Below are 12796 nucleotides of genomic sequence, written 5' to 3'. Positions count from 1 at the left end.
CTGGGGTTGTTTAGCCTGGAGAAAAGGAGGCTGAGGGGAGACCTCATCGCTCTCTACAACTCCCTGAAAGGAGGCTGTAGCGAGGTGGGTGTTGGTCTCTTCTCCCAAGTAACTGGCGATAGGACAAGAGGAAATGGCCTCAAGTTGCGCCAGGGGAGGTTTAGATTGGACATGAGGAAAAATTTCTTTCCTGAAAGAGTAGTTAAACATTGGAACAGGCTGCCCAGGGAAGTGGTTGAGTCCCCATCCCTGGAGGTATTTAAAAGACGTGTAGACATGGCACTTAGGGACATGGTTTAGTGGTGCACTTGGCAATGTTAGATTAACGGTTGGACTTGATGATCTTAAGGGTCTTTTCCAACCTTAATGATTCTATCATTCTATAATTCTATGATTAAGTGTAGGGCTTTCTGTTAGAGGGAGAGATTATTCGGTCAGAAATGTGATCAGAGGGCTCAGTCAAATAGGAGCAAGGCTCGAGAAGATTTCAGAAGATGCAGGGCTAAGGCTCGGGGGCCCTGCAAAGCTTGACTTCTTTCACTGTACCTCTGCATCCTCTGACATAATCTGCCAGCCAAAAAAATTTAACCTTTAGATCAATCTCACAGACTGCCACAGCAGAATTGGCAGCGAGATCTGCTTGGCAGCAAGAGTTCTCGTGGAGAACAGCAGGGTTTGTGTTTGTTACTCAGATGGGTCCTTCATGGGTTATTTCTTTATTTACGTTGATGGGAAATATACAAACGTGGCATTTTGAATTAACACATAGTCATCTTCTACAGATTAGAACTGAGGGACTGTGGGTACTTTTCATGCTGTGTTAGTGAGAGGGATAAATGAGACCATGCACACCTTACAGCAGTGCCCCAGCAGGGTGGAACCTTAAACAAGATGAAGACGACACTTATAGGAGGAAAATATCGAGAAAATAGCACCATGACCAGTGAAGTTGTTTTGTAATGCAAATATCAATATTTATCTGTATCCAATTACAGCTGAGACAGTTATATTAACTGGCTATTGTTGTTGTTAGGCTTTTAATTTGCCTTGTAATCTACATCTACTATATTAGTTATTAGACGAATAGGCATTTATTGTACTATGCATTAGAGAACAATCTAGTTTTAACTAGCATGGGCGTTGTTTTCTAGATGGTCTATTATTATGGTTCGGGCTGGTTGAAGATTTGTTGTTCGACTTCTATTGGAAAACACCATTCTCTAACAAAAAGGAAATTAAGTATTGGCGTGAGGATTAATTATGACTACTAAGTGCTAAATTGATAAAGGAAGACTTTCAGAAGCTATTTCAGCTGTAAAGACCAGGTGATGTCTCATTAAATACCACAACCTTTAGAAGTAATATGATGGCATAATCGCTTTTAAAATCCCATACTAATTTAAAATTTGCTTTTTTGCACTGTATTGAGCTCATTTCAGAAGTACAGTAGCACACACTACATTAGAACTATTGTCACTTTTAAAACATTGTCTTTTTCAATTGTTCACATCCTATGCTGACACCCCCCAGTTTTTTTTACATTCTATCGGTTTGCACAGCTTCTTCAGAGCATATGTAAAGCAGCATACTTCTGTGTCTGGACCTCAAATTAGTACAATCAACTGCATCTCTGAAAAGGTCTAATTCTGATAGAACCAATCAGAATTTTTCCCATCAGAAAAAAACAACGATTGTGAAAAATCATAGTTTTGCCACTATTATGACTCTATTTTATGTGCCATACAACTCCTTAGCTGAATTATACCACCAAACTCACTGAGAAAGCATCAGCTCAGAAACTTAGGTATTCCCAAATACCTCTAAATCAGTGAACAGATACTGTTTTGCAGTACCTGTTTTATGAAATGCAATATATTTTTATACATATATATATTTTTAATTTCTAGATGGCTACCCTAAAGAGGAAATGATTTACAGATGGAGGAAAAACTCAGTGGAGGCTGCTGACCAGAAGTCTTGGAGACTCTATCAGTTTGACTTTATGGGTCTCAGAAATACTTCAGAAATTGTGAAAACCTCTGCAGGTAAGAATGATACAAATGGTAGTGCTTGTTTTGGAAAACAAATTATCTCAAAATATTTGTTCCAAGTTTGCTTTCATTTGAGTGCAATTTGATTTCAATGTTCAATGTTTAATATGAACCAATGTTCATATTAAAACCTCTGAAGTGCAGACTTCAAAACTATTGACTTCTTCTAGATTTTTGATAACTTCTCTACTCTTGTAACTTCACAAATCGAGGAATAAATGGTAACTTGACATGACTGTTTGTTATATACTTGCAGTTACTATATGTTTCTCAGCTAAGTTTATTAAGCCATTTCTGCATTGAGACGTATATTTTCACCATAAATTAAAGAAAAAGATTTTGAGCACAATAGTAGAGTTAGTGAAATTAGACACTGTCAACAGTAGTTAGTCATTCAGCCACGGGTTTAGTATTTTTCATAATATTTCAAAGACACTCTTTATTTCTCAGCTGATAAAGGCCTTTGCTAGCAACCTTACCAATTGATTGTAATTAAAATCTAATGATGCCTATTTTAGTTCTTCAGAAATCTTGCTGTTTCTTATAATAACATCAACATAGGGAAAAAAGATGTATAAATAGAATACATTATTTGAACTGGATAAATTCTCATGAAATTCAAACAATATCTAAACTTTATACATGACTCTGCAGTAAGCTCTGTGATTACCATTCGGTAAGTCTTCTCCCAGCTGCAGAAAGAACCTGCTAGAAGCAACTTCCTGCTTAACTGGTGGTGAATATTTGAAAAATCTGATTTATTTTTTTCAAAATGTAAGCAGAACTATGTTATTCTTTTGGAAACACTGTGAACAATAGAAATAATAAAAATTATTAATCTGTGAAACTACTGCTGTTGGGTCATGACCCACCCACTAACATCAGTAATGTATTCTCAGGACTGGATAGCAATTTTTGTAATGAAGAGTCACTAAAGCTCTAGTGAATATTTTGGGCTGGTAGTTTAGCAGAGCAAAATGTTGCAAACCACGCACACGTAAAAGTTCTCTTCTGTTATGGATACAAATCCTTGTAGTCTGTAAGTTTCTCAGGAATGCAAATTCCTCGTGTGAGTCAGCCATAAGTTGAACCAGGAGTTGGTGGATAACAGTCAAGTACCAAAGAGCAAACATTGAAGTATCTGTGTATGCAGGCATGGAGCTCATTGGAAGGAATGGTATGAATAGGAGAGAAAGCCCTGCTCTTTCTGCTTTGCTCATAAATGGAGTGATGCCATTCTGAGTTTGCATCAAGAACTGCTAAGTACGTGTGCAAGAAGAATTACCGAGCCAGCCATATTGAGATGTTGACAGTAACTTGATAAAGAGATCTATTAAACTCTTCTTTGCACAGGACAAAGCCATTTTTATAGAGGTCTCATTCAAGTGAGTAAATGGTTAATGTGGAGCAAGAAAAAATAGATTTCCTATGCTTTTTTTAGTATGTGCCCAGTTCTTATCAAGTTCTTACTACTATTGCTGCTTCTGCCCACCCATGTTTATGAGTGCAAAACCCAATAGCAGTGTTGAACTGAACCTACTGGAGCCATCATGACATTTCTATTCTCCCAAAGGCATCACAGTAGCAGAAAGTTGTTGGCAAACTGGACTTTATTCAAACACTAAAAAAGAAACAAACCCCAAAACAACCCTCTCAGGAGGTTGTGGAAACTAACTTGGAAGAAACAATGTAAAATGTATGGGTGAGATTGTCAGCTGTGTTTTTAGGTAGAAAAACGAGTTGTGCATATGGCCCACATATTCTGGCCAGCAGATGGCTAAAAAGGGGCTCTCATTCAACAAATATGTGAAAGATGTGAAAAATAAAACACTGAGTTTGCACATGGACCTGAATTTGCATAGAATAGACTCTCTGGCTGTATTTCCACTATCGCTTAAGGTACTTTCAAGGCCAGATTTACTGAACATTGACAGTATTTACTGTCAGGAGCAAACCCAGGGCCAGGACGTGGGAAAACTAACTGGTACGTTGGAAAACCTTGAGTATGCCCTATGCTATAGAGCAAAGATCCCCAAGAGGGAGGGAGGGAGGGAGGGAGGGAGGACACAACCCATCTGGGATTGTGCAGTATGTCTCAGAGACAAAATTTAAGATAATTTTGTGACTACCTGCTGTGAGTATGTAAGTATATATGAACAAGTAGGATAGAGAGGCAGCTGTGCTGTGGTACATGCCTGTTTACTGAAGGCAAGTAGCCCTATCAAAAAAGTTTGAGAATTAGGGAACCCCCAAAGCTGCTGTTTCCTACTGCGTGGACAATCTCTGGTGAAGAGAGACAGCAGCTCCTGCCTACAGGTATCCCATCTCCTTTACAGCCATGCCACAGGGGTTACAGGCGGTCAAAAAAGAGATGCCAGGTTCTGTCATGGAAGATCTGTTGCATGTTTACACTAAAGCTGCCCGAAGAGGGAGACTCCGCTGGGGCTGCCCCTGGGACGCTATGGGTATAGGACCCCCTCGATTTTGGGCTGCTCCCCCGACTAGCCTCTGGGACTGTGTGTGTCCCCTCTGAGCCATGCAGGAGCCATAAAGGCCCCACCAGCCACCATCCCTTTGCAGGCTCAGGACAGAAAGGAAGAGCAGCGTTATTCAGAGTGCTGTGCAGGGAATCATTCAGAGTAATGAGATGGAGTTAGGAAAAGGGAAGCAGGCGGGTTACCAACAGCAGCTTCCTGACAAAGAGAGGTATAAACATCATCTCTTCCTCCCAAGGGAAATTGTGGAAACTACTATTACACAGGTCATTTAAAAGCAGACTAGGCAAACTATGAGAAAAGGTACTGCAGGGAGCAGTCCTCTACTAGCAGGAGATGGATTCCAAACCCTAACATCTTTTTCTGCTTCTGACTTACACCTTTCTGCTGGCTTATGACTCTATTACTTCCCACTAAATTGTGTGTTCATGATATATATTATGAGAGCTGCTGCAGCGTTACCTACCTGTGGCCAGTTCAGGGACGCCTTTTTTCGCTCCTTTTCAGCAGTGTTCTGGCTATAATGAAGAGAGGTCACACTGACCACATGGCAACGCACTGCTGTTCTTCCAGCATTTGTGTAAGCCCTTTCTTGGTAGTCATTTTCACCACAAAATGAGTAGATTTAGTACTCAGCAGAGTTCTGCTATTTGATATTCTTTCAGTCTTCCCAAACCTTTTTCAGACGTCTAAATAACATTTATGTTAACCTAGGGCAATTTCAGAGGTACACAAGTAGGAAGCCAACTGTCACGAAGACTGTATTTCTGAAATCTAAGCAAGAAGAGAAATGTTGTATCTCTTGCCTTGAACCAGCAATAGCTTAAAGCATTGCCACAGTGGGGTGCTTTACTCTTGCAAGAAGACTATCCTCTTTTACAATAATCTGGCAGCCAGAGAAAGTTTTAATTGCCATCTGGAAGAGGTGTTCAGCTTTTTCTTGAGGATTTTTTTTAATTTCATGCTAAGATACAAACACAACCAGATAAATATCTACTGCATATGGTGATTACATGGAATACACAGCAGAAATCACTGTGCCGGTGCCGTGGTCATGAACCTTTACCTTACACCATAAGTAAGCTCTCACTGTCAGGTGATATCAAACTAATTCACAAGTACTGAAGAATTCCCTTGTTGCCATCTGGCAAGATACTCAGATAGTATAGCAAGAGCACTTTTCTTGCTACAATGTCAAGTAAGGCTGACAAAGATACTTAAAGTAGAGGGAATACTAAGCCGCCTCGCACTGAGCTATGAAAAGAGGAGGAATGGCATGTAAGGAGAAAATTCTCAAATTTTAAAACTGCAAATCAGCCAGCCGAAGGGTGGTCAGGAAAACAGGAGAGAGAAAGAAGAAGAACATCATCCTTAGAAGCACTCTGTGTGTGTTTGCAGTAAACTTCAGGTTTCCGAGTCCCAGCCTTTCCAAGTACACTTGGGGGAAAACAAGCAAACAAACAAACAAAAAAACCCAAAAGAGAATTATGAAGGAGTAAAGCTCATGGAGTGAGCTGTAGTGTTGCTTGCACTTTTCTGCTGACATCTCCCCCAGGGAAAGCCTATTCATTCTTTTTAAACCACTCAATTTTTTTACATTGCTAGATAAACACAAAGACCTTGTAGCTACTGAATCTAATTTTCATTTACTTGCAAACTTCTTTGCATCGTACAAGTCCTATTTGTGTTCTTCCTCAGATGCCTTCAGCCTGAGAGATTTTTGCAGTCCAAAGGAGCCTTTGCATAAATAAGTTCAAGATAATCCATCAGAAATAGAAAACACCATAAAAGTGCCCTATTTAAAAACTTTAATAGCTGATCATTACAAATGAAATATACAGAACCAGACAGAAAATACCATTTCATACATTCTGAATAACCCCCAAGCATCGTTAGCAAACCCAATAAATAGCCATAACTACCGCCATAAAAAGGTACACCTTTGCATATGTACAATGGACGGGTGACAGTGGAGTCTGCCTGTCATACAACGTCTAAATTGTGCTTATATTTTGAAATTGCTGTTTCATCAAGTACCTCAGCTTAGATGATGCTTTCAGCCCTATATCACAGGGCTGCAAAGCAAGGTTAACACCTGTTGTCACAGATTCAGATAAAGCTCTTTGAGACAATGCTAATAACACCACAATTTAAAGTACATACTCTGTTGCAGGGGACTCAGCAAATGGCTAGTAAAAACCTACCCTAGAACAAAAATAAGAAAGCTTGTCTTTTAAGAAGATGCAAAGACCTACATAAATAGCTATTGGCAGAAGAAGGGAGGAATAGACATGTTTTTATAGGGAGGCCAAATTTCACTGGGGGAGCCCTCATCAGGTCAAGGGATGGATCAGGCGGAGACAGGCATTAGTCAATACTCCTTGACTTTGTCAGAAGACCAAAACACTCCCAGAGATTTATCCAGAGGAAAAGATGCTCATGTGCCTAGCTCTTCTACTAGGTGAGCAAAAACCATCTGACTTTAGAAACCATTTCAAAATCTGCACTTCTCTTACTTTTTGCTGTTAAATGCTCCCAGATCACTTAGCTGTAGGCACAGGGGGCCCACGACGAGTACCCACACATGATGAGTCAAGCAGCCCAGTGGCGGTACAGGGTTCAGCCAGCAGTCCAGCCATCACCCCATAGGTCCCTGTTGACGGGGCAGGACCACCACCCAGCCCAGACATCGGGTTGGCAAGGCAAGGCCAGGGTTGACAGCAGGCAGCTAAGCCCCTCAGCTTGCGGAAGGGGTTGCAAGGGGCTGGCAGAGAAGGATGGTCACAGGCTGCTGAGGGCACCACCAACTGGAGCCTGTTGGTGCACTCACGGCCCTGACAATGAGTGGAAAAAAATGCATGAGATGCCATAGTTGCTGAATGTGGTTGTGTCCGTGCATGTTTGTTTTTAATGATCAGATTCAGTCACACCCTCTCCTGTACCAGCTAACTGATCTGAAGACATTTATTTAATGAATATTCATGAAGCTCTTTTCATTTTTGAAGTCATTGACATTTTTTAATGTCCCACTGAGTCCTGATGACACATCAGAGAGTCCTTGTCATCCATGTGTTCTTCCCAAGACAAATGTGAATTTTGTTTTTTTTTTCCTTAAATACCAAATTCAGTGGGATCCAGCAGACACTACCTCATCTGGCTGTGCTGCACAGACTGTCTTTAATCAGATGGCATCCTGAAGCAGACAAGTGGAGACTCAGATAAATGCATCGCATCGTTTGAAAACAGTGCCTATTTTTACCTACCTGACATTCATTGCAGGAGCTTTGCCTCTTTCAGCCAGGGTACCACATAATGTCAATTGCTTTAATGGTTAAGCTTTGGTTTACAGCCCTCAGCAGACATCTACTCTGGTTTCCCATGATTCCAGACAGTGTCCACTCCTCTTCCAAATACTGTCCCCTCCTCCCCTTATCCTGTCCTGCCTGACTCCTAATGTGAGTGCAGAAGGGGAGAAAGAGAATTTGCCTTTTTTTTTCTTTTTTTTAACCTGGCACGAGTGGAATGGCAGCTGGATTCCAGCATCTCAGAGCCTGCTTTCCCCTGATGCCAGACTATATCTTCTGTGTGTCCAGCACTTGTGTGTAGAAAAAGTCTAACACTCCCCAAAGAGGTAGAACAGAAAATGGTTTTGGTGGGAGAATTCTCCATTGCTCTGCTCTCTGGCTCTTCAGATCCTACACACCTCCCCTGGCCTTTAGACACTTCCAGAGACAACCCATTCTCATGGTCATTGGGTCTTCCTTTGTATCAGGTAGATGTAATTATCCCCATAGATGTCCCTGGGTTCTCAAAATTTGTGGTCTGAATTTTAGACCTTGCAAACATACACACTGTGCGTGCTTTTGTTCCCAAGGTTCATTAAATCAGGTTTGGGCTTTCAAAAATCTGTTTCTGTCATTTAGAAGGAAATCCTAAGAAGTTAGGAATCAAGCTAAAATCCTGTGTTGGATCTTGAAGCTGAATATAAGTTTATTTTTATAGGTAGTAGACAGAACCATACAGGGACAGTTGATGCCAGAGGCCACCCTTCACCAGAATCTGCTGCCCCCATCACACTCCTTTCTGCTTTCTCACCTTACCTACACAAACACATACAACTTCTCAGAGTTCTTGTGCATCTTCTGCCCCCATGGGCCCTGATCCCCAGCAGCTCCAGTATTGCCAAACTAGCAGGTACCAGGAATGCACCCTTCGAAGCCCTTCTTGCCCAACCCTCAGTTCCAGTGCTGAAGATACCTCTGCTTGCTGCCTTCACACAGGCAGACATGCACACCGTACTAGCACTTGCAACCTAGTTTTCACTCACCTTTTCTTTATCTGCAGCTTTCTCCATAACTTTGTCCTTAACAAAATCCATCAGACCCGGCGCAAGAACATAAAATCCCATTTAAGACTTCAAATAGGCTGAAAACACTACTTAGTACTTGAAAATAATGCCTAGTACTGACCCACAGAAGTGACCTATGGCATACATAACGAATTCACTCTCTAACTTTTTCTCTGTTCATTTTTCATAGTTCATTGTGAAATATGACTCCAATACACCTTTAAATCCAGAATGTTTATACAGCTTAAAATTACTTCATGTGCAGCACCAAATGCACAGCCTGGATTTGAATTGGTTATCATTCTTTGGCTCCTTTCAGAGGAACAGAATAATACTGAAAGTCCTTGCCACTGCAATCATCTCTGGAATGAGGGAATATTGTAGGACTTCTTTTCTGACAGTAAACACCAATTTTTTTGAAAACATAAAACTAGCCTGATTATAAGAAGATTTAGCAATAATCTTTTTGTTGACAGAGTTTTTCTCTCTGATACAGTATTTGCAATAAATCAAATCCTAGCTTAGCACAGACAATCAACAGTGGCTGTATTGACTTTTAAAAGATATTCACATGACAAATGATAATCAATCAGAATAAATATTTTGAATCAGCCATAGTTTCTCTAAAATAAATTTCAATTTTTATTTTTAACAGCAATTCATCTTGCACTGATATTATAAACTTCATAGAATACATTCTGATAATTTTGTCGCTAGCCACTCAGGTTAGAAATGTAATAATTAAATAGATTACTAATAATACTTCTATTCTATTAAAGTGTTTTCCTCTGTTGGTTACAAGTTTGACTGACACTTATGGGAATCATAACTTTTATATTGCCCTGCAAATCCAGCACTTGCCCATCTTGTTACAAAAATGTCTCACAAAGCTCATAGTAAGACAGCTTCTGAAAAGAATGATTTATAACTTGATCAATAGCCTACTGCAGTTAATGGAGCTTTTCCCTGATGCTGGCCTGGGAACAGAGCCTGAAATGCAGAAGCCTGAAACTGGCTATTTAATGTGAGTAACTATTCAGTCACCAGAAACTAGAGAAAGCTCAGCTTATTAATATATACCAGTGGATTAAATATAACATGCTCTAAAAACACCTTTCTTCTTCGTTTACGAATAGTACAAAAGATGTTTAGAACAAGAGTGGAGAGGTTATTATTCCTCTCCATATTTTGTAAGTTCAGCAGAACTGCATATGTAATTGGTTTCATTCTTATGCTTTGCCTTGTGGAGACAAATGCTTATTGTCCTTTGTATAGGCCCTTACTGCTGCAAATGGCGAGAGAGATTAGAAATAAAGTATCTTTACTTTGCGGTAAAAGCAAAAGTAAAAAAAAATTAGACAGTGGAAGACTCGGAGGCAGGTCTTCACCCGCATCTTTTTCTTAAGGGAAAATTTCAGAAGGAAGTGATTTTTCCCTAAAAAATATCAAGTTGTCAAGTTGTCCTTTTTAAAGATTTTCATATTGTATGGAAAAAAAACACACAGTCTTTAAAAAATTAGACAGTGGAAGACTCGGAGGCAGGTCTTCACCCACATTTTTTTCTTAAGGGAAAATTTCAGAGGGAAGTGATTTTTCCCTAAAAAAATATCCAGTTGTCAAGTTGTCCTTTTTAAAGATTTTCATATTGTATGGAAAAAAAACACACAGTCTTTTTCCATTAGGTTTTTCTTCAGCTGAGGTTTTTATCTGATAGTTCTATGTTTTAGAAGTTTTGTATGTGTCTAAGTTTAAGAGGTTCTTGAATTAGTGTCCTCATTCACTCATACATTGGCAATGTTGTATTGTCGCTCCTCTTTGTACATGGAGTCCTGATCTCCTGCTCCCTTCTGCTGGAGCTACATCAGTTTCCATTCCAGGATAATTCACTGGGACAGGAGGATGACAGGGTTGAATCTGTTCTGCAGTGGCCATAACCTGGAGCTTGGGGTTGTTGACCTGAGCTCTCCTCTGAGCTTGAAAGAGTGATTGAATATTTAATAGCAATACCAAGAACTAGGTGAACCCATCTCAGAATTTAGCATGAAGGCTAGCCAAGTCACTCATTTGAGAGGTAGAGGCTTTGGTCTCACATGTCCTGCTGCTTTAACCAGTAGGCCACAAGGTAAAAAGCAGAAGGCGGCTGTTGCTTCCATGTTTTGCTAGGAAAAAGATTTTAGTTCCTTACTTTAAAAGAACAGAGTTGTGAATTCTTCACAGCAACAGAGGCCTTCCTAGCAGCCACTTCTCCTCATCTGCACTTTTTCCTGCCCAGCTTAGATGACACCGTGGTAAACTGCTGGCTTTTCATGGATTCATTCTGAGATGCCCAGCTCCCCGACTTGCTGCAGCGAGCCATGGCAAAATTGGGTCTGTGGACATGATTGTGTGGCCAGGGATTGCCAGGCGAGAAGTTGCACTGCCATGTGCATGATACTCAGGCCCTTAGAGGTACAACCCATGGTCTATTGGACTACGTTTGTAAAGGCAGTAAGTAGCATGCTGTCTGTGAAGCAGTAGGGAGAGAGGGAAGTATTTCCACAGAAGAGACACTGTGACTACAGTCAGAATGGCTTTACAAGTGTCTTTCATATACAAGATACAAAGCAGAATTGGATTCATAAATTGTATTTACTTCTAAAAAGGTACACAGTGTAGACAGAGTATTTTGACTCAAATTGCAAAACATATCTCGAGATTTTCTGACCTACAATGCAGACTGATGATACAATTTCTGGTATTAATATCACTGCAATGGGGGTGGAAGACATATTATATAAGAACTGTGAGCCTCTTTGCATTTATACAGCTGAGAACAACTTTCAAGCCTTGCTATTCCAGCACCTCTGGCTTTTGTTCCTACTTCTGTGTCATTACACCACTGTATTGGTGGTTTATGGTTGGCTCAAACAAAAGTTTTATATTAGCGCAAACTGTGAAGGTTTGGCCTTTGCTCAGGGTTGCTACAAAGCAATTGTACTTAATTTAAAACTCACAGTATTGCACAGGATATTTTATTCACTGCTGAATCTACAATCTTAATGAGAATTTTAAGATACAGAATGGGACGACGATTCACATGTCGCAGAAAGTGCTAAGTGTCTTTTTAGATTTTAATTTGCCATACCTTAGAAAAAGTGAAGCACAGATTAGTTACGTGCTAGCACGATCTCTCTAAATTTAGCCTTTACTCTTTCACATTGGGGTCACGTTTCCAAATCTCTTCCATGCGGTCATAGAGGCTTTTTGCCTCTAGGATCCTTTTCTGCAGCTAATATTCACAACATTCAGGTCTTGTTCATAATAACAACAACTCCATTTCAGTCAACACCTTCTGCTTCCTAATTACACTCTCAAGAACCAAAATCTCTTCTATGATTAGTTGCCTGATGCTGGATTTATCCACCGCCTACTGAAGCCAATATGTGTCTTACCATTACCTGCCAGAGAGTCTGGCAAGTATGAGCTATGCTGTCAGATAGCTAAGGAAATGGTACAGTACAAGAATAAGTGTTTAGCAAGTTTAGGGAAGTGATCGTGCCCCTGTACTCAGCACTGGTGAGGCCGCACCTTGAATACTGTGTTCAGTTTTGGGCCCCTCACTACAAGAAGGACGTTGAGGTGTCAGAGCGTGTCCAGAGAAGGGCAACGAGGCTAGTGAAGGGTCTGGAGAACAAGTCTTATGAGAAGCGGCTGAGGGAACTGGGGTTGTTTAGCCTGGAGAAAAGGAGGCTGAGGGGAGACCTCATCGCTCCCTACAACTACCTGAAAGGAGGTTGTAGCGAGGTGGGTGTCGGTCTCTTCTCCCAAGTAACAAGTGATAGGACGAGAGGAAATGGTCTCAAGTTGCACCAGGGGAGGTTTAGATTGGATGTGAGGAAAAATGTCTTTCCTGAAAGAGTGGT

The 12796-nt window shown here is 40.6% G+C and overlaps 1 protein-coding gene across 1 annotated transcript in view; it reads left to right on the top strand.

The window, feature by feature from the left end:
* The window catches only part of LOC103923061 (gamma-aminobutyric acid receptor subunit gamma-3), a gene marked incomplete at its 5' end in the record, with an annotated part of 165353 nt that overhangs the window by 109502 nt on the left and 43055 nt on the right, over positions 1 to 12796 (top strand). The window contains one exon of the mRNA XM_009331309.1: positions 1908 to 2045. Coding sequence (XP_009329584.1) covers positions 1908 to 2045 — 138 coding nt within the window. The remainder of the gene's footprint in view (positions 1 to 1907; positions 2046 to 12796) is intronic.

Source organism: Pygoscelis adeliae, unplaced genomic scaffold (genome assembly GCF_000699105.1).
Source record: "Pygoscelis adeliae isolate BGI_AS28 unplaced genomic scaffold, ASM69910v1 Scaffold149, whole genome shotgun sequence".
NCBI classification, from domain to species: domain Eukaryota; kingdom Metazoa; phylum Chordata; class Aves; order Sphenisciformes; family Spheniscidae; genus Pygoscelis; species Pygoscelis adeliae.
This window is presented reverse-complemented; position numbering and strand designations above follow the sequence as displayed.